The 22,525-nt window shown below is 38.6% G+C and overlaps 2 protein-coding genes across 11 annotated transcripts in view; one reads left to right on the plus strand and one right to left on the minus strand.

Annotated features, from left to right (window-relative positions):
* Nucleotides 1-6,612, plus strand: part of LOC117956431 (chloride channel protein 1-like) — a 48,042-nt gene extending 41,430 nt beyond the window's left edge. For both annotated transcript variants that reach the window (XM_034891487.1, XM_034891488.1), the window contains exon 25: nt 6,602-6,612. The gene's annotated coding sequence lies outside the window, so the exon portion shown is untranslated. The remainder of the gene's footprint in view (nt 1-6,601) is intronic.
* LOC117956433 overlaps nt 2,728-22,525 on the minus strand; it is a 47,305-nt gene continuing 27,507 nt past the window's right edge. For 2 of the 9 annotated variants that reach the window (XM_034891498.1, XM_034891499.1), the window contains exons 3-10: nt 12,548-12,644; nt 8,886-9,104; nt 8,230-8,370; nt 6,168-6,323; nt 5,910-6,082; nt 4,201-4,335; nt 3,245-3,379; nt 2,728-2,984 (exon numbers count right to left, since the gene is read on the minus strand). In XM_034891498.1, the coding sequence (XP_034747389.1) occupies nt 2,802-2,984; nt 3,245-3,379; nt 4,201-4,335; nt 5,910-6,082; nt 6,168-6,323; nt 8,230-8,370; nt 8,886-9,104; nt 12,548-12,644 (1,239 nt within the window). In that variant the 3' untranslated portion in view covers nt 2,728-2,801. Of the gene's footprint in view, nt 2,985-3,244; nt 3,380-4,200; nt 4,336-5,909; nt 6,083-6,167; nt 6,324-8,229; nt 8,371-8,885; nt 9,105-10,859; nt 11,097-12,538; nt 12,645-16,000; nt 16,020-22,525 lie in introns of those variants that run through there. The other 7 variants (XM_034891496.1, XM_034891497.1, XM_034891501.1 and 4 more) reach the window with 6 other exon arrangements.

Genomic DNA, 22,525 nt, shown 5'->3' on the forward strand with positions numbered 1-22,525 from the left:
CAGAAACTTAGGTACAAGTACATGCCCCGGTTTCTTTCAGGACAACTCCTAGTCCCGCAGAGCCAGAGCTCCACAGATCTCGACAGTGCTATATCAGCGCAGGTGAAACGTCTGGCCGCGTTAGTTATCATTCTAGTATAGGGGGAAAACGTTCTGGTTTGTTTGAATTTCTTTACATAAACTACAATCGTCTTGGGCAGCGCTAAGCTCTGGAAGCAGCAGACGATGCTCTTGCAAAGTAGATAGTGGAAGGGCAGGAGAACGCCTGCTGAAGTAGCCGACCAGTGGCAGGCTTATTCAACAGTCTACATCCAGTGAGTCAGACTATATTACCACTAAATAAACATAAAAATTGTATCACATCAAAGGACATTTCATTGTCTGTCATATTAAACTGTATTGTGACAGGATGACTGGATTTTTGTATCTACCTGTTGTTTCTTACCTTAATTGCTTTTTATCTGATGTTATTTTGGAAGAGTGGGTGTCACTTCTGGATATCTCATTATAAAGTGAAAGTAATTTCAGGCTTTTAGTTAGTGCTTTTCTGCAGACCATTATGCAGTGAGGGATTTAAAATCTCCATGTCACGAAAGGTTTTCTAGTACCTTTTGTTGCATGCGCACCACAGAAGTTAGTAAAGTGATAGAAAATCTGTCTAATTATACAGCATGACTGACATCCCAGTTATTTCAGTTGAACAAAAAATGCCATAATAAGTTTCACCTCCACTCAACAGAATAATTTTGTGGCATCCCTCATTCCCTATAGTCAAGTGTCACCTTTTTTGAACGTGTGTGCTTGCACACCAAATGATTTAAAGGATGATATCTCTTAGCAACAACAGGACAAACAGAGGACAGATGGTTATCATAGCGGCAGGGTCATCGTGGGTCTTGATCACTGGAGTGTAAAAGTGAATTGTCCTCTCCAGCAAATGTAGGTAGAATCCTTCAGAAGAGATTATGTTTAAAAAGAAAGTTTCACAAAGGCACAAGACACATACACAGGAAGTCACTAAAGCATGTTGCTTTAATGGACTTCTTCCTTTATGCAGCATTTCTTCATTTTCCGTATTTTGAAACAGTATTAACAAAACACACCTCTAGCCCACACACACACACACACACTGCTCCAAAAAAACTCAAGGGCATTTCTCTGCCTCCAGACAATGACACAGTCTACATGGCCCAGTTTAATGAATGAGGCTGTTCTGGTGATCAGAGCACTTCAAATGTTTTAGTGGAATGGATGACTACAAGAAAACTACGACTGCTGTGTGAAGAAAACCTCTGACCTTCAAAGTTAATATACAGCAGGGTACTTAGCTCATGACCATTCTTTAATCCCTTTGTTTGTCTGTGTGTAATGTTGATTGGTGATAACATTTTGACTGTTTGACTTGGTTAGAAATAGGATTGAATAAAGTGAGTTGAGCCAGGCACTTAATCAATACACAGAAAAATGGGCCACCATTTGGGTGACTGGTTACTGGGAATGCATCTCAACAAACATACTGGTTGTGTGTGCTCTCATATTTCTATCTTTGTGAGGGACCGATGCATGACCTTGTGTGTGAGGACATTTTTTATCCTTCCCTCCGTAAAAAGGATGTTTGTGGTTAAGACTTGGTTTTAAGGTCAAGCATTCAAATACAGTATGTTTAGGTTGAAGCTAATGTTAAGGTTTGGACAGTATGTTAGGTAATACATATACAACAACAAATGTGTGTGAATATATGTGTATGTACTTTTGCAACACATGGAGGAATAAAACGGCACCAAGAATAATCTGTTTCCAAGAATATCTATATATATCTATATATATATATACTGTATATATTACACACAAACAAAGCTACATTCATACATACATACATACAGTCTTACTTTCATACAAATACATATCACTTTATTGGAGTTTTTTTGTTTTATTATAAAAAGCAATTTAATATATTATTACTTTGTATACTGTGATATACTGTTAGGCCTAGGTCACTGTTAAAAAGCATGCACTTTCTTTTGGTTGTGTTCAGATCAAGTGTTTACAAATAACTCCGAGTGTGTGCCATAGGTCACTCTGAGTATCAGATCGGACTGGGTTTGTCTCAACTAGGGCACCGACAAGCTGCCAATCAAATCAAGATGCATCACTACAAATCCATCAGTTCTTTGTGACCGGGTAAGGTTTCTGTTTCTGCAGGATGTTTCGGGTGTGACCCGTTACACCTTAACCAACCCACTCAGAATTATTTGCAACTACTGTTTGAATACGCTTGTTGTGTCCAGGTTTGTTGTATTGCACTGATACAGATTTTTAACTACACCCTTTCTTCTTCTCTTACTTTTCTGTTGAAGATTTTTGATCCATCCGTTTGCCTGCTGTTCGTCTATAAGTCCTGGTTCTTTGGTCTGACTGGTCCAAACTTGTTGTGAATCCATCTGATCCTCACACAGCTTTTTTCAGCCGTCACTGAAGTCTCTTATCTACTTTAAATTTGATGTGTTCATTGTCACATGTATGTAATATTCCACATTTCCCACAGTAACTCTGGAGACGGGGGGGGGGGTGTCTTCTTGGCATTTAGTTTGTGTAGATTACATCCCACGTTTTCGTCTGAAGAAATCTTCTCTCATTTCTTCTGACTCAAAGTGGGTAAATAGTTGAGAGGGGGTTGGTGTTGGGATAGAATAGCTTGCTTGATTATTGAAGTATTTATTTCCTGTTTTTTAGTTTTATTCTGACACTATGATGCAGTTGGTCGCAACAATAACAATGTAGCCCTCCCCCGCCTCTTTGCCTCACTCCTCTCTGGATTGGATGATGCAGGGCGTGACTTCAAACGGTTTCTTCCCCTTGACAGATTCTGAGATCTGAACTGGCAGTCCTGGGCTTGAGCCTCTGGTTGAGGGGAACTCCTCCCTCAGCGGGGATGGGGTCAAAGAGCACGGCTCCGGCTCCAAGGTTAATGTTACCTCTTCCACCTGTAAAGACAGGAAATGAAGCCTTTAAATGACAGTTTGGGATCCTACAGTTGTACTGTGTCAGAAACAAGTAAGGCTCTGTTCTTCTTTTTATTAGGTCAGTTGTTTGCATGTTTTCTCATTTATTTTATTTGACATCATCTTTTTTGAATGATTGTTTTAATTTGAATCTAATATTGATATATTTGTTTTTAGGACTCTGGGATTGCGGCAGAAACCAACACCAAGGGTTCGGGGCTGTTCCAGTTGAAATAACTCACCTTTGTCAGCTCTTCTTCCTCCTCGTGCTGATCAAGGATGCCTTCAGACTCGGGCTCTGGCTCCTCTCCGACTGTCTCCACCACTCCTCCCACCATGTCAGCTATCTGTCCATTCATCTGCCCGACGATCTCCACCTGCAACCAGTTAGGTTTATTGATTCAATTGCTTGCACCTATTTTAAACTGGAAGAGTATGCAACATGTTACTGCCATTTCAACGTTAGTTAGGTCACAGACTGAGAGAAGGAAGTTGAAATTGCAGAATAAGAGCTCCCATGTCCTGACCCAAGCTTTATTTGCCAATGCAAGACATCAGAGAGACAAGACAAATACTTAGGTAGGTACAACAGACACAGATGCTGAATCCAAATGCCTAGAGTTGTAAACTTGCGGACTTTATAGCATGCCACTCTGGAGACAGGGCTGATTTAGGGATGTCCTTTGTCAAAATTCATCAGGTCCACTAAAGGCTGTCATGCAGACTTTTGGCAGTGCTCCATGCAGACATTCAGCCTGTCTCCTACCTTGCCGACTTCACTGGCAGTTTCTCCCATCATTCACTGCACTACAGATGTGTGCTAAATATGCCTGCTGATATAAACAAATCTAGATCCAGAAGACAAAAACAAATTAGCCAAGATGAGTGTCAAACGCAATGGAAACGGCTAAAAAGTGACTTCCTGTAGAGAATATTAACATCAATGTGATATTTCTATGATTAGTGCACTATTTTCACCTTAGAAGACACGTGCCTGACATCAAAGAAGATAAATCTTGGCTTCCTACAATAACAAGAGAGTATTAAATTCATAATAAGACATGCTGTCTCTTTGCCTATGACTGTATGTACAGTCACACACCTGTGCCCTTGCAAACTCAGTCAGAATATATTAAACCACCATATAGTCCGCAAAGTCTGTAATCCGACCATTTGGATTCAGCAGAGGTGCGCCTACGTGGTGTGCCTCGACCTGCGCAGCTCCCCAAAGGTCAGCTAGCCGAGGATGGGTGGGAGGACCGAGACTGTGGATGGTGCTGTTGGGAGTGGCTTGGAGGGAATGGGAGGCACTATGTAGCCTGTGCTCCAGTGACTGTAGTCAGAGATAGGAAAGCAAGGAAAGAGAATTAATGAGGATTTACTGTAAAATAAAAATAGTGTCACCCACTTGAGATTTAAAGCATTTTCAAAGCCCTGAAGCTTCTGACATTTTCAGATTCTTACTAATAGAAAACAATGCTGCAGTGAGCTACTGCATCACAACAAATTCAAGCTAGGAAGGGTGAAAAGCCTCGTCATGTAAAAAGCAGTTTTTGCCAGAGACTTGTGCAGAAGGATACTTTTGCCAGTTGTTTTCACTTTTTTCTAGTCACTAATGATGGTGTACTCCTTTAAATGATCAGTCAGAGATGGTGTTGCATGGAACTGTGGGAAAATGTCCCAAGCGCTTATGCTCAGAAAATTGATCAATTGAAAGCATTATTATAAATGTAATATGTCCAAAAGTCTCCTTCCTAAGGGAAACCGAATAATTCACACAGTGAAACTAACAAGCTCATTTCTATTGTGGTCTCGGATCAGTATACCTTTTTAAGACACAGTCACTGACCTTTTCAAGTTATTATTTCATAACCCTCGGTCCCTTAATGAGCTCTGAGATGTACCAATGCTAGAGCATTGGTACAAAAGGTTTTGGCTGTCACAGCTCATCATGAGTCACTACATCAGCAGCCGGCCTGCTTTAAAGCAATAGAAGCCACACAGCCTGCACATCCAACCAGTTTATGGGAGGTGAAGCCTGTCATTTAAACATGGAAACGTGTAAAGGTTCATTTTTATTGTTTCAACCAGTCTGCTCACTCAAGAAGCACGTGAATACCTTGTGCTTATCGAGCATGTTAGTATTGGTACCTACAGCAGAAACGTGTGCCAGCAACCCTATGTCCTAAGAATCACTTTATATAGTGAACAACTCCTTAATCATTCATCATTAAAACCTTAATCATGCATGACCATCATAGTCTCCAGAGCATATGTTATAGGGAAAACAAATTAATAAAAACATTGATGAACATTTTACTCATACATACAACATAATTTATAATTTTGTACTGTAATTTTGATACCAAGACAAGAACAAGCGGCAACTTCCGGGGCTGAAAAATTAAACCAACGCAGCTCTGTAAAGCTACTAGCATCATGTATTATATGACGAGGCTTTTCAACCTTCCTAGCTAAAATGTGTTTGGATGCCGTAGCTCACGGGAGCCGTTGTTAACCATTATTGAAGAAGCTGAAAAAGTATGGCGGTGTGCTTTCAGCTAAATGCTAACATGACGTTTACCATGGCCACAATCTTAGTTTGGCGTGATATTAAGCACTTCTAACGTAGAAGTACAGCTGAGATTCATGGGAATGGCTTTAGTTCTGAAGGTTTTTGGTCCTAAGACAAAGTGAGTGCGCAGTGTATCACATTAAATGAAGACTCCTGCTTAGGCATTTCACTAGTAAAACAAATATAAATGTCACGGTGATAAAGTCAAGTTCATCAAACTTAACCATGAGTTACATTATCTCTGAGACATGCATATCTGCAGCAAGATATTGACATATTTCACTGGATAATCCAAAGCACAAAGCTCTACATAAAGTCTTATTACCACTGACCTGGGTTTGTTGGTACTGCAGGAACTGTTGCTGCTGGTACTGGTGAAGTTGTTGGAGCTGTTGGAGTTGGTTCTGCTGCTGCAGAGTGAAATGAGTGTGGTGCTGCTGTAGGTACCCGCCTACCGTCCCCTCGAACCCCTCACCGGGTGTACCTGGTGCTCCACTGCCGCCACCTGCCGACAAGCAAAAACACTCGGTGCTCAAAGACGCAGTCTAGTCTTCATAGAGGCAGTGTAAGATAGAATATTCCATTCGCACCGGCAGCCATGATGTAGGAGCTTGCAGCAGGTGAGGCCATGCCCGAGGGCTGGCTGGTGATTGGATCCCAGGCGTCAGTGGACGACAGGCAGTACAGACCCTGTGAGACGTAGGTGTGAGGCCAGACGTCCGCCGAGGAGTGGTGGAGAACCTGGTCTGTACGGGGAAACACAGACCGGTGGGAGGAGTGAGACAAAGGAGAACCATTTAAGAGGAAAATAAAATAAATCAGAGAGATGGATGACAAGGCAATTTTAGTAATGAGTAATAAAAAAGCAACATTGCACTGGGAACGTTGTTGGAACAACCAGAGGAACGAACACAGATTCACTAAAACAAGAATTTTATAAATTCCCCTGCTCACCTTTAGATTCAATTAAAAGTATTTCAGTAATTTTCTTGCTGTTCAGTCAAAGTTGACATGTATGAAGAAGACCTAGAGCTGTTGATTCAGTCATTAGCAGCAAATACAGTAGATGCTCTTGTGAAGCCATACAGAGGGATACACCTGCCCCAAAAACAACAAATTGTATTATCTTTAAAACAAGTCTGACTAGTCTATCTGAAGCAGCGTTGTTGTTGTTATAGAGCACACCTGTGCAGGTTGAATACTTGTGGAGGAGAAACATTCCCTCAGTCTTAATGCTGATTTTAAGTAGCATTTTAATCTCCACGGTGTGTATGCTGTAGGTGTGTTGTTGTTGCAAGCTAGATAAAGCACAGAGCACAGCCCATATGGTGTTGGTAATGAGAGCAGTGCTTAGTCCTTGTGCTAACCTACAGGGTCCCTCAGGGTTTGGATAGCGCTCTGCTTTGCTTAACACCAGCAAAAACAAAAAAAAAACAGTTTACAGTGTCGTTAGTCCATGTTAAGTGAAAGCAGCACACTAGTCCAAGTTTCAAATTAATTTTAACCTTGTATTTAAAGAGCCAAAAAAACAGCCCAAAATCTGTTAGCTTTGTTAAAATCTTTATAAAATTATACCGCTGTCCCTGTGAGGTTGCATGGGGGTTTTCTTATCTTGCTTGAGCAAAATGCTCTCTTCCCTTCCTTTCTCTCTGTTTTATCATCCTATGTGCAACTAAACTGAGCAGACATCTTACCACCTGAGGCTCAAACCAAAAATCAGGGTATGAGTTTGTTTCCCCAAACTGTTTTTGCTTTATTCAACCAAGTGTAAAGTTAAATCCCCATAATGCAGTTCATTTCCTTCTTTTAGATTTAGGATGAATTCTCTTGCCCAAGCACTCATGGCACTCAATCAGAATATGTTCTGATATTTTAGAAATGACAGGCTGTCATCTGGATTTGTCATTTGAGAGGTTTTGAGCAAGTGCCCGGTAGCAGTGAAAGGCAGAAATGTGCAGCTGTGTGCCTGCCCTCCAAAAGTCCTTTACAGCTGGTTGGCAGAATAACTGACTTGACTGTTTTTAGTTTCCAACTGGTCTCTAATTTTTCCAAGCTGTGCATCTACTCACAATACAAAACAGAAGAGTTCACTGTGTGGTGCAAAGACAGGAGTGTGAGAAGTGTTTAGCGCTATTACACTTAGCAAAATGTCTACAGTAAGAATACTGCAGTTTCTGATCAATTATTTACCCCAGAATCATAGTTAAAAAAAATTTTATCAATGATTCACTGTAATATTTTCTGTTCATACGGTCCTGTAACGGCAACTAGATCTTATCAGTTTCCAGCAGAAAATGCAGAAAATTCTTCTTTACAAATTAAACAAATGTCACACTAACTAACTGACATGTAATTTGCAGTCTTTTTAGAAAACAATTAGTTTTTGGAACTCTGATATATTCCCTCTAGAAGTGTTTTATTCAACTTTTGTTTTTGTGAAAGAAGGAAAATAAAATTGCAAAACTCAACACGATCAAATCGCAATACTTCTAGAATCGCCTTTAATGAAAATTGCAATAAAAATCAAATTGTCCCCCATGTATTGTGAAAAAATCGAATCTGGACAAAAGCACATTGTCCCAGCCCTACCTGCAATGTTTCCACACAATCTGTCACCAGTAGCTCTTTGCAGAAAGGTTTAACGTGCATTACCTCTGCTGGTGATGCTCTCCTGGTTGACGTCACTGAGGTGAGCAACGCTGCCCTGGTTGGAGCCGGCTCCCATGCTCTCCCCGTCCATCGAGTTCCAGCCGAACAAAGTCGCCTCGGAGATCGCAAACTGCTGCATGATGCCTAAAGACGGAGAGTAATAACAACGGAGATCTTTTCACTATCCAACAATTAGAGATGCGGTGCATAAAACAAGTCCCAGATTTGCTAACACATACAGAAGTTAATTAGGAGGTGGGGGAATGTTTATTCATAGCAGCAAATCTGTAAATGTGTATAAATAATATATCACAAATAATTAATTTAACTTTGCTAGACGCACCAGATGGGCCAGAACCAATTAGATGTTCCAAACAGTCAGTGAAGAACAATAGCTCAGGGTAGCTCCAATTTATAATCACTAAAAAGATACCAGGGCTGGTCTTCCCTGAGATGAAACCTCAAACCCTCAAAAGTTACAAAAATGTTTTTTTCATAAAGCAAATTTCAAAGATTTTTTCAAACCATGCAGATAACTGGTCTAAAACACAGCTAGACTCAGCAGGACTTGTTTTCTACTGGTTTTGCATGCTGTCTTTATACTAAAGGAAACCTTTATGTGTAGCGAGGGTACACTCAGTACCCAGGTGCACCCTCACCTGCAGCAAAGCGAGCCTCCTTCTCGCCATCACTAAGGTCGCTGTAAGCGTCGTTCTCAAGCCTCCTTTCCTTTTCCCTCTGCAGGTTGTTATGACCCACGGTCCCCATCGGCCCCACAGATGGTGTGCCCCAGCTCTGCCACTCGATCATGTGGGCAACGCGACCCTGGGCCATGGCAGTGGGCTTGGTCACTTTGTCCTTCATGGAGCGAGTCACGCCTGCAACAGGTATGTGGGGAGCAGTAGGGGGACACACACACACACACACACACACACACACACACACAAAAACACTGTCAAAACTACGTCTGGCCTCTGTGGTTGATGACCCCTCCAACTGAGGCTCGGGGGAAAGTAGAATTAGTATGAGAAACTGTGTAATGTTGTAAGGAAACTGTTTAAAACATGAAACTATAATAAATAATGTCAATGGGGTGATAAATGTACTGGAAGGGATGTGACTCAGAGAGTGACTGGATATTACAACATGGGAAGAACCTTGCAGCTACTTTGAATTAAAACTATTTTAAAATACATTTAGTAGTCTATAAAGAAGATTACGCTCTCACCCAAAGGTGTTGCTGTTATTACTTGCGTAATCATAAAAATGAGTCTGACATTCCCCACTCTCCATGTATTCATATCAATCACATTAAATCTGCCAATTAAGTCAGATAAATGTCACATAGAGGGGAATTTAGAAATAAGAGCATTGTTTTTCCTAAACTAAGATAGTTTTCCTAAAATTAAAATCAATTGGTCGGTATGTAGAAATTCGGATCAAATCTGAGTAATCTACAGAATGCTATAATCTTTTCTGGAGGTCGAGAGTATTAAAAAAAAAAAATAATTACAAGATTTATCTGCCAACATTTAAACAAAGATGTCTTTTTGAGTTCAACATGTCAACCTTTCTAGGAACTTATTAACTAAAAGTGTAAAATATTCAGATATGTCTGAAGATCCCATGAGTAGTTTTTTTTTTAAATAATCCAATAAATTCACTTAGGAATCTGCTACATAACAGTTTAGACCTTTGCAACCCAGGTCAGAGGTCGGGTAACATGACGTAACCATTGTGACGAATTGGAGAGGGTTGCCTGTGTGCTTGTTAGAGTTTGTTGAATTGAAGAGAAAGGGACAAGGATGAAGGCTGAAACGCTGACAACCCCACATTAATAATTAAAGCCATTACTCATCTCCTGGTAAACAGAATCAATGAGACTCATTAGACTTTGCGTAATTAAAAACGTGTTACAGAGACTGAGAGAGGCAGAGGAACGTAATCCTTGGGTGTAAACTGAACATTCAGAAGGGTCCACTGGCAAGTCTCTGCCCGATAAGATGCTAATACAGGATTCAAACCAGGGACAAATACTCTGAGTCAAATGCTTGGCTGATCAATAAAAAATTAAATTAAATCAAACAGGAATGACTAAACAAAGACAGAGCTTTGGGAATTGCTCCCCCGGTCCAGGGGGCAAGTTACAGGCTGAGTTATAAATAGAAACAGTTTTTCCCCTTAGACAAAGAGAGCTAATCTCATTTAAAAATCAAACGCTCCCTGCAGTCTAATTGGGGATTGAAATAGGAATGGAAAGAATGAGGATGATGGAGGGTGTTGGGGGGTCTTGGCTATTCAGAGGCTCAAATTAGAAAACCAACAAAATTACACAAACAGATTTATTTAAAGTGCACGAGACACAACAAAAAACACAGACCCTCTGAGGCGCTACACTGAAACACTACGAAGAGCACTGCACTTTGAAGCAGAAAGCACGAGATGACGAGCACACAAGAGGCACCAGCCACTGCACAAAGGAGTCACTACACAAATATCGGGCCACACCACCACCACCACCACCAGCACCACCAGCACCACCAGCACCACTGCCACGTTACAAATACACTACATGTCCCAACACACCTGTGGAGATGCTTCAGTATGTAATTAAAGTAAGTAATCTCACTTACTTTAGTTTCTTTGAAATTAAAGATCTGATTGGATTTCCGTCAATGACTCTGCGAACTGAGTCTGTCATTGACGTCTGCTGTTGATATCAATGGAAGAGAAGGGAAAGTAGGGAGTGATACAGGAGGGGCACCCACAGGGGTGAACCATGTTGGTTCCAAGCTCCTCCTTCGGCTCTGGAGTGAAGTTGTCTGTTGAAGCGAGGTTGGATTTACAAAAATCGCCGTTTGTGGCAAACGTGTAAAGATACTTTTCATTTTTCCACATGTGTTAGATGGTTGTGTGGCCGGCACGCAGCGCAGGAACTAGGTTAAAGGACAGGAAGAATGGAGTTTTTAGTCAAAACAAATCTCAAAGAAAAGAACTGCTCTGGATGCAAAAATTGAGTAATTACCTTGGTTTGAGTCACTTGAATTTATCTCTCCCCACAATTTCATTTAACTTTCTAATTTATAATAAAGGGATTTAAAAGAAAGGTATTGCAGCCAGAGAACGTTGCCTAACTAGCAACTTTAAATGGTAAGTCGTATTTAAAATCTCTTAGTTCAGGACTTTTTGTTTAATTGTGACAAAGGCTTGCAAGATGTTGTCAAATCAGCTATTTAATAAGGGGCTTCGTAACTAGCTTGTTTTGATCACTATAGACTAGTATGAGTATTTGGAGCATAGCTGGTAAGCTAACCCACATCATTTAAATCAATCAGCTTATTTACAGTCATTCAGCATGTTAGACAAAATTTACTCTCAGGACAGGCAGTGTGACAGTGGCATTAATTTATTAGCCTATGATTAAAAAAGAAAAATAAGGTTTTTTAGGGCTAGATTGGTTTTAAAATAATTTATTTCTTTAGCAATAAAAATAATAGCATCCTCCTTGCCTCTAACTTTTTACATTGTTTATTATTATAAATTATTTATTTTGTTTGTGTTAGGCTACCCCAGACCATAAAAGAAGATGCTCTGTTTCCGTGGGTATGTTGGTTTGAAGGATTGAATTTACCACTAAAAAGTTCTTCTGTTTGGAGAATCGTGATGCATGTTACAGAGTAATCTACCTGGCATGGACACTTGCTTGTATTTTAAATGCCAACACAGTGTATTTCTAGATGATGTTGCATTTGCTTCCAAATTGGGCCAGAAATTAATTTCCTAACAAGTCTGTGTTTTATTTTGAAACTTCATTCTGCAAAGTTATAGAGTGTAGTCTAGACCTACTCTATCTGTAAAGCTTCTTGAAATACCTCTTGTTATGATTTGATACTATTGAAAAAAATTGAATTGAATTGGATTGCATGGTTTGGTTGTCTAGCAACAGGCATACAGACCGTAAAATAGCTGATCTAATGCTTTATGAGTGATAACACTTACCACATTTAAATTACAATCATAATTAATACTAATTAGTAATATATGCCCCATTTTCTCTCATGTAAATCAAGGTGATATTGTGGTGATTACTGTTAAACCAAACCACACCTTGATTATGTGGCTGCTGCACGACTCTGGCGCCCAATAACCATCTGAATACCACACAAAAAGAAACCTAAAAGTATCTTTGACACAACAGGGAAAGGAAGTTAAGCTCCTTTCACTTCCCAACAACTACTTCACCCTTGACCTTCTGAGGAGCATGTGGAGGCAACATGGGGGCTGTTTACCATCTAGCAGCACAGACACACACCTGACACACCTGTCAGAGAGGACTTAGCCAGCGCACCGATCCCATAGGCCTGGGCCGGCTTCATCTTGAGGCGAGGCAGAATGGAAGTTGTGTCCTCCATGGACAACTAAGGAGAAAGGGAGGGAAGTGAGGTGAAGTTGGAGCAGAGAGGGTGTAAGAAAATTAAGAGAGATGAGAGAATGCAAGAGGAGAATGTAGAAAAAAGAAATGCAGTATGACAGGAAAAGTTACAAAATAAGAACACATGAGAGAGAGAAAGAAATGAAAGAAAGAGAGAGAGGAATAAAAAAAATGGAGGCAAAGAGAGCAGATGATTAAGGATTCAGAACATGGTTTGAGGGAGATAGAAGAAAAGAAGGGAGGTTGTAATAGAGGGAATAAAAAAGAAGGGTTAATTATTAAAATACCTTATAAATGGCTTACAAGGATCATTGCTTGAAAAGAAGAGAATCATAGATAAACTGGTTAAAAGGAAAAAGTGAAGTGAAAATTAACCGGTGATTCAAGAGCAATTTAAATGGAGTCTTTTGTGAGCACAGCAGCTGTAATATGGTGCAGAATCATGAAATACTTAATATGGAACAATTATATTATATATATATATATATATATATTTCAATATTATATATTATGTTTTTAAATAGTAGAATTTCTTAAATACTGTACACAGATTAGATGGGTAAATAGTGGAAACAGTGGACAAGACATTTTAAAGAACTGAATCAGTGTTTAGGGATTTAGGAAACTACTTTTTAAAGCCAGTAAGAGGAGGTTTGGAGACACTAAGACCAGCTGCACGTGCGTGTGCAGCACACCGACCTGAAATGTCTCATGCCTGTGTGATTTCTGCTGTACTTCCAGGCGTCAGTGCTCATGGCAAACCAACCAGCTAACTAATGAACACAGAGACAGAGCCCAGCTCCTAATGAGGTCCTCCTAAAACCTAATTACAGTGGGAAATAGTAGGAAAAACATGGAGTCCGTTACACCCGGAGATTGTTTGTTAGAGGTGATGTAATACTTTGAGTTAAAGTGAATTATTTCTGTATGAAGGCGAACTGAACGGACTTAAAGAGGACTATCACCTACTGTATGTGTTATCATATCTGATGCAAACCCTTGCTTTGCATGTAACAGTACTACTATACAGTCTAGTACTACAGCTATACGTACAGAGTGTATAGTTATTATAGCAATCTATCATCTTGACTTTCTCTTCTTTTAGTTGTGTTTCGACGAGAAGCTTGTTTTTCTTTTTTTTTCAAAACTTTTTATTAGAATTTTTCAAAAAGAATTTTCAGTGCAATTGTGATTTGTGTATAGGACCAAAATAAACTTTATATATATATATATATATATATATATATATATATATATATATATATATATATATATATATATATATATATATATATATATATATATATATATACACAGTTAACACACATATACCTACACCTATACTGCACATACTGTATACATACAAACACATTCATATATATATATATATATATATATTTATTTACAGTTAACACACATACACGCACACACACATAAAAAAAATAGTAATTATTTTAATAAAATAAAAAGGGACAATGAGGCATGAATAGAAGAATGCCAGGTCTAAGTATGTGCAGGGCTATGTTTGTTTTCAGATGTGATAAACCAGAAGTGAACATGTATTTGGAACAGAGAAAAGAACTGAAATTCTCTCAACTGAGTTCCAGTTTATTGCACAATCCCACTAATGTGTAAAGCCTTCTGCAGACATTTAAACACTAAGTCCAGCACCATTGTTGACACTTATCATAATTCAAATGAGTTAAGTATAAGCAGCTGTTTTCAGCAAGCACTACCTGCCCACAGAGGCGGAGCCAGATTGTAAACAATCCGGGCTCAGCCCAAATCTAGTTGACAAATGTTAATTTTTACTCCCGCGACCTAAAGAAAGGCAAACATTTCTGATGTAACTACATATAAGTTATGACATAGGTAGGGTAGAATTTAGCGTAAACAGCAGTACTGATCTTAAAAAGCATTTTTTGTAGAGTTCACTGAATAAATGTTTGCTCCATTTGATTAGTTGGTCCAGTCAGAGAGGCTGAGGGTAAATGACACAAAGTTGAAGTTATTTTAATAACTACAAGATTTGGGGCATTTTGAGTAAACATTCAGGGCTGGAGCCCCAGAAGCCCTCGCTCCCCCGCCTGCCTGCCCAGCACCAAACAGCAGACACATAGCGTCGAAATGAGTGACTAATTAATCAGCTCAAGTTTACTTATATAGCACATTTAATACAACAGGCATAGACTCAAAATAAAATGCAAAAGATCATGCTGTACATGACAAAAACATGTGAGAAGATAATAATAATGATACTGATTCTAAAATAAAAGCTTTACCTTTTAACTATCTAAAAGCTTGCAGAAAAACAAAGTTTTTAGTCTGCTTATATAGAAGACACTTGCAGAGGATGTAGGAAGAAACCATAAGATGAGTTTTTTTCTTGGTCTAATGAGACCTTTTCTTGATTATATAAGGGATCTTTTCAGTGTGTATTCAATGTCAACGACGTAGGAAAGCGCTAAGCTCTAAAATATATGTTAAAGACAGTAGAATATTGAGGAGTTTTTGGAGACCAAAGCAGAGCTAAAAAGAAAAGGAGACTGCAAATAAGCAACAGTTTCCTGATGTATTTACTGCTACTGAATGACAGGAAGCAGCCTTCACTTGGTTTAAGGAAGAGAATGTTTCCAGAGCTTTGATTTATAGCCAAGGATACAATTTTGGCTGCCTGCCAAGTTGACTTAAATGTATTTTGCTAACACATCAGCACATGTAGCTTTTCACCAAAACTAAATATAGAAACATGGTCCACTTGGGTTGAAACACAAACCACAAGTACAAGAATTCAATGTCAATCTCAAAGTCAAACAACGCTCCCTTTGAGTTGGCAAGGAAGTTTGTCTATGTGAGATTATTTGTCTCCGAGCATATTTGAGTCAACAAAAGTCACATTGTGCAAATAAATTCTGCTTATGGTGCAGAAACAGCTGATGAGTGATGCACTTAATCATGCAGAGCTTTCAGTAAAAACTGGGACTTGTACGAAGGCTTTAGCTGAGGCTAAGCCTATTACAGCTTTTATCTGTGACTATATATATATATATATATATATATATATATATATATATATATATACTGTATATATATAATGAGATATGAGGCTTGCAATACAGTAAATTAGCATAGGTAGCGTTTGTGTTGAGAAATAGAAAAACAGTTGTAAGGAAGAGAAGGTGGGAGAGAGAGGGGGCAGAAAGAGGGGGGAGGGATGAATGAGTTGGATGTTAACTTATGCACTCAAAGCCCAAACTTAAGTAGTGAGTGAGTGAGTGATGGAGAGTGAAATGACAAAAAGAGGAGGAAAAAAAAGAACAAGATTTAAACCAGGAGACTTACATTGATTCCTTCCCAGTAAAACTTGGTACAGCCATGCTGGGGTGTGAAGGAGGGGTGAGGGAGGGAGAAGAGGTGAGGAAAGGGAGGAGAAGAGTACACGTATAGCAAAGGTGGGAAGAGTAGAGGGAGATTTAAAATTGAGGTAAGAGGAGATTTGCGACATTGAAACTGGTCTTAAGCCTTAGTCCTAAATTACACTCAATTACAATGCTTTTACAGCTTTTATATTAGGGCGTCAGCCGTTCCTAATAGTTTTGTCTGGAGTTACATTTTTACTTGCAGTTTAGAACTTTAACTACTACTTTATTTTAATTGAATCTGCTCTTAACCCTTGTGTTGTCTTCCCCTTAACCATGAACTTGTCCTTCAAGGTCAAAATTGATTTTTTTTGTGCTTTTCCAATGTTTGTGATTTTTTTCTGATTTATCTGTCACTTTTTTCATGCTTTTGGTGCTTTTATTTAAAACCTGAGCTGGTTTACTAACAGGTTTTACACTTATTCTTGGAATTCATGGTCAACAAAGCTCATTTATATCAAATTATACATGCAAGTTTTTAGTTAAAAAGAAAGAAATTATGAATTATTTTGACTAATAGTTAAGATCTGAGGATGTTGAGTGGTAGATGTCAAAGTTTAGTCTGGATACTGTTTTGAAAAACAATTCAAATGCTATAAGACTAAATAAAACAACCAAAAAATTCAATGACCGAGGACCACACAAGGGTTAAATTGAGTTTAAAAAATCCAATCTTTCACCCCTGCATGTATTATTGATTGACTGTGGTAGACTTTTATTTGTATTCAGAAACGTCCTAATTCATGGTAGTACTTCTCAGTATCTAACCAGAACAATAAGCTTGGGAATGATTATCCTGTAATTTAAACAGGCGTGAAGATAATCTACAGGACGAGCTGTAAACATTTGATGCAGTCGCCTCGTCTCACAGTAAAACAACTTATTTCTTTTTAACCAGCTAAGTAAAAGTGTAGAAAGAGAAACAAAGGACATAAGAAGCAGTTTTTGGAATCAGAATATAAATATAGAAACTGTGTAATTGTGTGTGGGACTGAGTTTGTGTGCTGTCATCTTCATCCTTCCTCTTTGTCCATCTACAATGCTCAGAATGTTTAGGTAACCAATGGATACCATTCAGCAGTTGCCCAGGGCAACAGCAAATCTGATGGGTGACCAAATCTGGACACCATTTATTGTGTGTCCTCATATGCTCTCACACACACACACACATGCACACACACATGCACACAGACAATGGTGCATATTCATCCCAGTGTACAATGGGCAGAAAGGGAGAGGGAAACATTTTGGGACTGCCGTCGCTCCAGAGAATTTAAATACACTCCTGTCGAGAGGGATTTTTGGGGGTTCTTATTTTTTAACATCAGAGTTTCTCCACCGGCACTTTAAGTCGGTTATCAACGTTGTAGTCTTCAGGGCCACAGATCACAGACTGCATGGGAGGTGACATTTCCTCACAAGGATGATGCTGCTGCCACAGAAGTGGTTGGAGACATCTAGGAGATGTGTTCATGTTTATATGAAATGTAATGATCCTTAATCTTTAAAATTCCTCGCCCTCAATAACACAGCTTCAGTGGAAATAATTCGTATAGCTTTCCCTTTAATGCAGAACCCTCTCTAACAATATCATGTGACATTAGTAAGTGTAAAGACAATCCTGAAATCGGCACATCTGAGTCAGACTTCAATGCTTTGGCATCATCCTGTGTGGGAAACGCTAGGCTGATTATATTTGATCTTATTTTAACTTGCACATAAGCGTTTATCGTGTCAACCCCGACTAACTGAAAGTTTGGATCATTTTTTTTCTCTCAAACTACTTTATTTAATATGAAGTAAAATACTGGTAACTTAAGTGCTTCTGCCTTTATCTGTGGGTAGGTTAAGAAAAAATCCACTTTCAGGCACTCAAGTGGATGGGTAAGAATAAATAGCCTTTAATAAGACAGACCTTTACACCGACAAAATACCCAAACCATACAGGCATGCTGGCCTTTTTCTTGTTTCTGCTGTATTTGGAGCTGCTTTAAAGAATATGTAACGCTACACAGGGCCGCTTTGCTCATGTTGATGTATTCATTTTAGCTAACTGTAGGAACTTCAACACCCAAAAGTCATCTAATAGATGTCAACAAGCTGCTGACACACATGTAACTAGTCTGGATTGAGTTTATATTTACTCTTTATAAAAAAAAAAGAATATTTTTTCCTAAAATGTCTGGAAGAGCTCAGTTATAAAATCGTCAAATGAGATTTTAGTTGCTTTTTGTGAATTGATATAAATGTAACTGATAGAGTAGAAATATATTGTATCGTATCCCTCACAGGACCCTGAAATCAATCAAATCTTAGTCGTATTTTGTCAGGTCTAGCATGCTTTATACCAAAGATTTACACTGATGCTTGTGATTTTGGCTTTTTAATAGAGCCCTGGCTCTTTTCATTATAATGGCTTGATTTTTTAGTTTCAACCAGCAGAGAAGTCACCACAGCCAACAGTAATAAATTCACAACACAGATGGACTGAGTCAGCTGCATTTCATTGTGAGGGAATGTGTTCCTTTCTTATTGCATCCTCAATTGTGTGATTACTGATGAATAAGAGATGGATTTTCACATAGAAATCTCATCTTGTGAAGCTGTAAAGGTGCATCATTCATTCCCATAAGGTCATCTAAAGAAACCAACCAAATAATAATAAAAATGCTAATACAGTGATAAGACGGCTGGTGGAGGATGGACAGCCGCATTTGAATCTGGCAATAAGAGAACAAGTACAGAAAGCAGTAAAACATTAAGATGGAGCTCTGTTTTTGTATTTATTCATGCTCAAATCACCAGCTGCTGGACTCAGAGACTTTAAAACAAGAATTTGTACATGAATGAATGAATATGAATTTGGGTCTGACATGGTTCAAGGCAACCTGCATGTGGTGTCATATACAGGAAATGGTTACCAAATTGAAACCACTGGAATCTAGAGTTAATTCTGTCTTCCTGCAGGCTCCTTTTGCTTTCTCTGAAGCATCAATGTAATATTCATGTCAGAGATGTTTATTTTTTCATGACCAGTGAATGAGGAATAAGAATAATTCTCCTTTAACAAAGCAACCGCTGAGATGGCGCAGGGATTTAGGGAAGCCATGAGCAAGTCACCTCATTGTGTTTTTGTGTCTGATCCACATAACAAGAGCACGGACAGATCTGGGGAATAAGTCACTAACTTCCCCCGAGCAAACCTATACTAACAAAAAACATTTTTTAAACCTGAACAAACATCAACATTGTCAATTATTAACACTCACTGTATAAAAACTCACACAGCTGACATGCTCAAATGAACTAATTTAATGTTTTATTTCATCTCAAAAGCTAATGAACAGGCTCAGCAGTAAATAAATAAATAATAAACGGAAATAAATCACTGAGATCCAAGTGAACCAAATCTGATTACTGTATTTGTTTGATTATGACTCGTACAGTAAACAAAATAAACTCAAACGGCAGTACATTCTCTTCTGTTAATGATTTTTTTTAGTTAAAGGTACATTGAGTCATGTATGACCCTTGTCTTGTGGAAAGTCAAACTAAATATTAAATTATAAATACCTCCTCTTTGCATGGAAGTGTTGTACTTTTAAGTGTTTTAACAATACTATAAACTAAGAAAATTAAAGAAATTGGTAGCTTTATGGAGATAAGCTATTACAGAGCTACAAAGCATTGGTTAATTATTTCTTAACCACTAGGTTACACTATAAAGAGTGAGTAATTAGAAGGTGCTACCCAGATATTGTTAAACACAGGGTGCAGGACTTCACTGTGAGCGGACCGTGTGAGCGGCAGGTAAGGTCAAAGGTTATCTGCTGCTGTAGCTGAGCTGCAAGTAAGCGCTGAACCGAGCTGTGTCTTCTTGCGTCAGGTTGTATTCATGCATTACTGTTGTTGGTGATTTACAGAGGTGGAAGACCGACTCAAATCATTTATTGCAGAAAAAATAGAAAAAACTGTTACAAAATTACAAATGACTGTCCACTAGAGGGACTTGTAACATTAGTCTGGCTTTGAAGGGTCCTACGTCATAGCTCATTGCTTTTTTTAAGCTCCTAAAACTCACGACATAGTCACGAAACACGACCGAGCTAGCTAACTAATAATGACATAATCATTTTGTGTCGGTGGATACTGATGTTAAAGTCATGTTAAAACTATTCCCCACCCTTGTCATTTCCACTGTACTAACGTTACGCAACGTTAATGTTAGCTCTGTGATCTACAAACCTCACAATGCCTTGTGTTTCTCACTCTCGTTAACTTATTGTTAATCAGTAATGACATGACAAAGCATTTCGTTTTCACATGCGGGTAGGCCGAGGTGAGAAGAGGGAAATTAGCTAATGTTAGAATAAATAGTAAATAGTAAATAAAAAAATTACATTTTAATACTCATTTCAGTGTTTGAATAGTATTGATAGTTGATATTTTTATACTCTTCCAATCATATTCGACCTTTGGAATTTGTTTCAATAGTCCTAATGTGAAACTATTACAGGCAAACTATCCCTGTATGTATTATATTTAAGGCAAACTCAGCTTTTATTTGCCGCCATAGCGACGGTATGGATGTTTAATTTTTGGGACAACAATGTTTTGGCACAGAGAAAATGACCAGTTTGTTTTTCCATTTTGCAGATGAGTTTACTGTGTAGTACTCTACATAGAACTCTCTGACATAGTGAGTGAGTGAATGAATGAATGAATGATTCCAGACACAGACCATGTTTAATGTTTACCCTCTTCACTTTTTGCTAATAAGCACCAAACATGATCAGTGATTAAAGTTTTTCTACTAGTCACCCTGAGGGGGACATGACTGCAATTTATCCAATAGTTGTCAAGACATTTCACTAAAGAACCAAAATGTCAGCCTCAGTAGGATTCATCCTCTGGGGACCCCGAATGTCAAAATGTCAATGTCAATCCTTTCATTTCTGTCTGAAGTGGTGGACTGAGCGACAAACGTCATAATCACTATGGTCATGCCAAATATGTTCTTATGTCAACATAAATCTAAGACACAAGTGTTGAAATCTCCTCAGTTGGCCCAGTTGATCAGTTTCTTTGGTATTGATCAACAACCCTTAATGCAGATACATTATTATTAGCAATGTGTGTGATAGACAAGAAAAGGGTACGTATTTTAAAGTATTCACAAACACACAAAACAGTGTCCTGGCTCAGAATGTAGCTTACATAATGAATTAATAACTGAGGTTTCAGTCATGATTTATAATGGTCAAACGTGTGAGGAGTTTGTAATACAGTGCTATCTCTGTCCTTGGTGTGTGTGTGTGTGTGTGTGTGTGTGTGTGTGTGTGTGTGTTAGTGTTAATAACACAGCTTGCGTCAGAGGTTGCAGGATATGGATTCAGAACCACCCCTCAGTGTGTGTGTGTGAATGTAAAGCTCTGCTGGTCAACCGAGGACAAAAAAATCTGCGTAACCGTCACCATCTATGTAGTGTGCTTATGATCCTATTTTGTTGTTAGATAGGCTCCATAAAGTATACAACAGATGAGCTCGTCCCTGTAGCTCCGCCAATAATGTATTAACCTGAATGGCAGAGAGACGCCGCAGCATTAATAGGTCCATTCATCCACAATAACATTGACAGTCTCTCAGTAAACTGACATTTACAGCTCAACATTTAACTCCGTGAGCAGCTGGTTAAATTGTGTCTTTATGCTGCCTTAAAGCATCATTCTGAAGCAGACAGTTTACACAATATAACTACCTATCCATCTGTCCCTTTACTATAGTTATTTATCCTGCTCCACGGTGCCTAAATGTATCCCAGCATGCATTGGACCAGATGTAAATTGTAAAAAACTACTTTCAGTTGTGGGTTTTTTCTTCTTTCTTGTAGTATAATTTACAACAGATATATTACACAGTCATAGCTACTAGGCTGCCTGTATGGCATTAAAACATTCTGAATGTGGTTTGTGACAAAAACATAATCTTACAGTACTAACAGCTGTTGATTAAGATGAAAAATCTCTTAAGGAAAAGATGGGACAATAAGTCATGTAAGGAACAAAACAGTGCCTAATACAAACCAGCCGTAGGATTGTGTACTACATGCAAGATATGCAATTCTTTTAATTCTTAGAGCTGTGGGATCATTTTGCTTAAAAAGCTGCTAATCCCTAAAATGGTTTAAAGTTTTGCTGCCACATGATGTGGAAGTGCATTTTCAGAAACTATCACACTTTTAAAACATTAGAGATTTGCCATTAAATAGGAAACCATTAAAGATATTTTATAGTGGTGAGATATCTAGCAGCTTTCAAGAAAATGTCTTTGTGGCTTCATCGTCTTTTGGAAGCTCATTTGAAGTCTCAAGTCTTTGTCTGAGGAAAAACACTAATGGTGATAAATCAAGTCTGTAGTTTAGCTGCTGCTCAATCTCAGTCAGATCTGT

Source organism: Etheostoma cragini, chromosome 14 (genome assembly GCF_013103735.1).
Source record: "Etheostoma cragini isolate CJK2018 chromosome 14, CSU_Ecrag_1.0, whole genome shotgun sequence".
Taxonomy (NCBI): Eukaryota; Metazoa; Chordata; class Actinopteri; order Perciformes; family Percidae; genus Etheostoma; species Etheostoma cragini.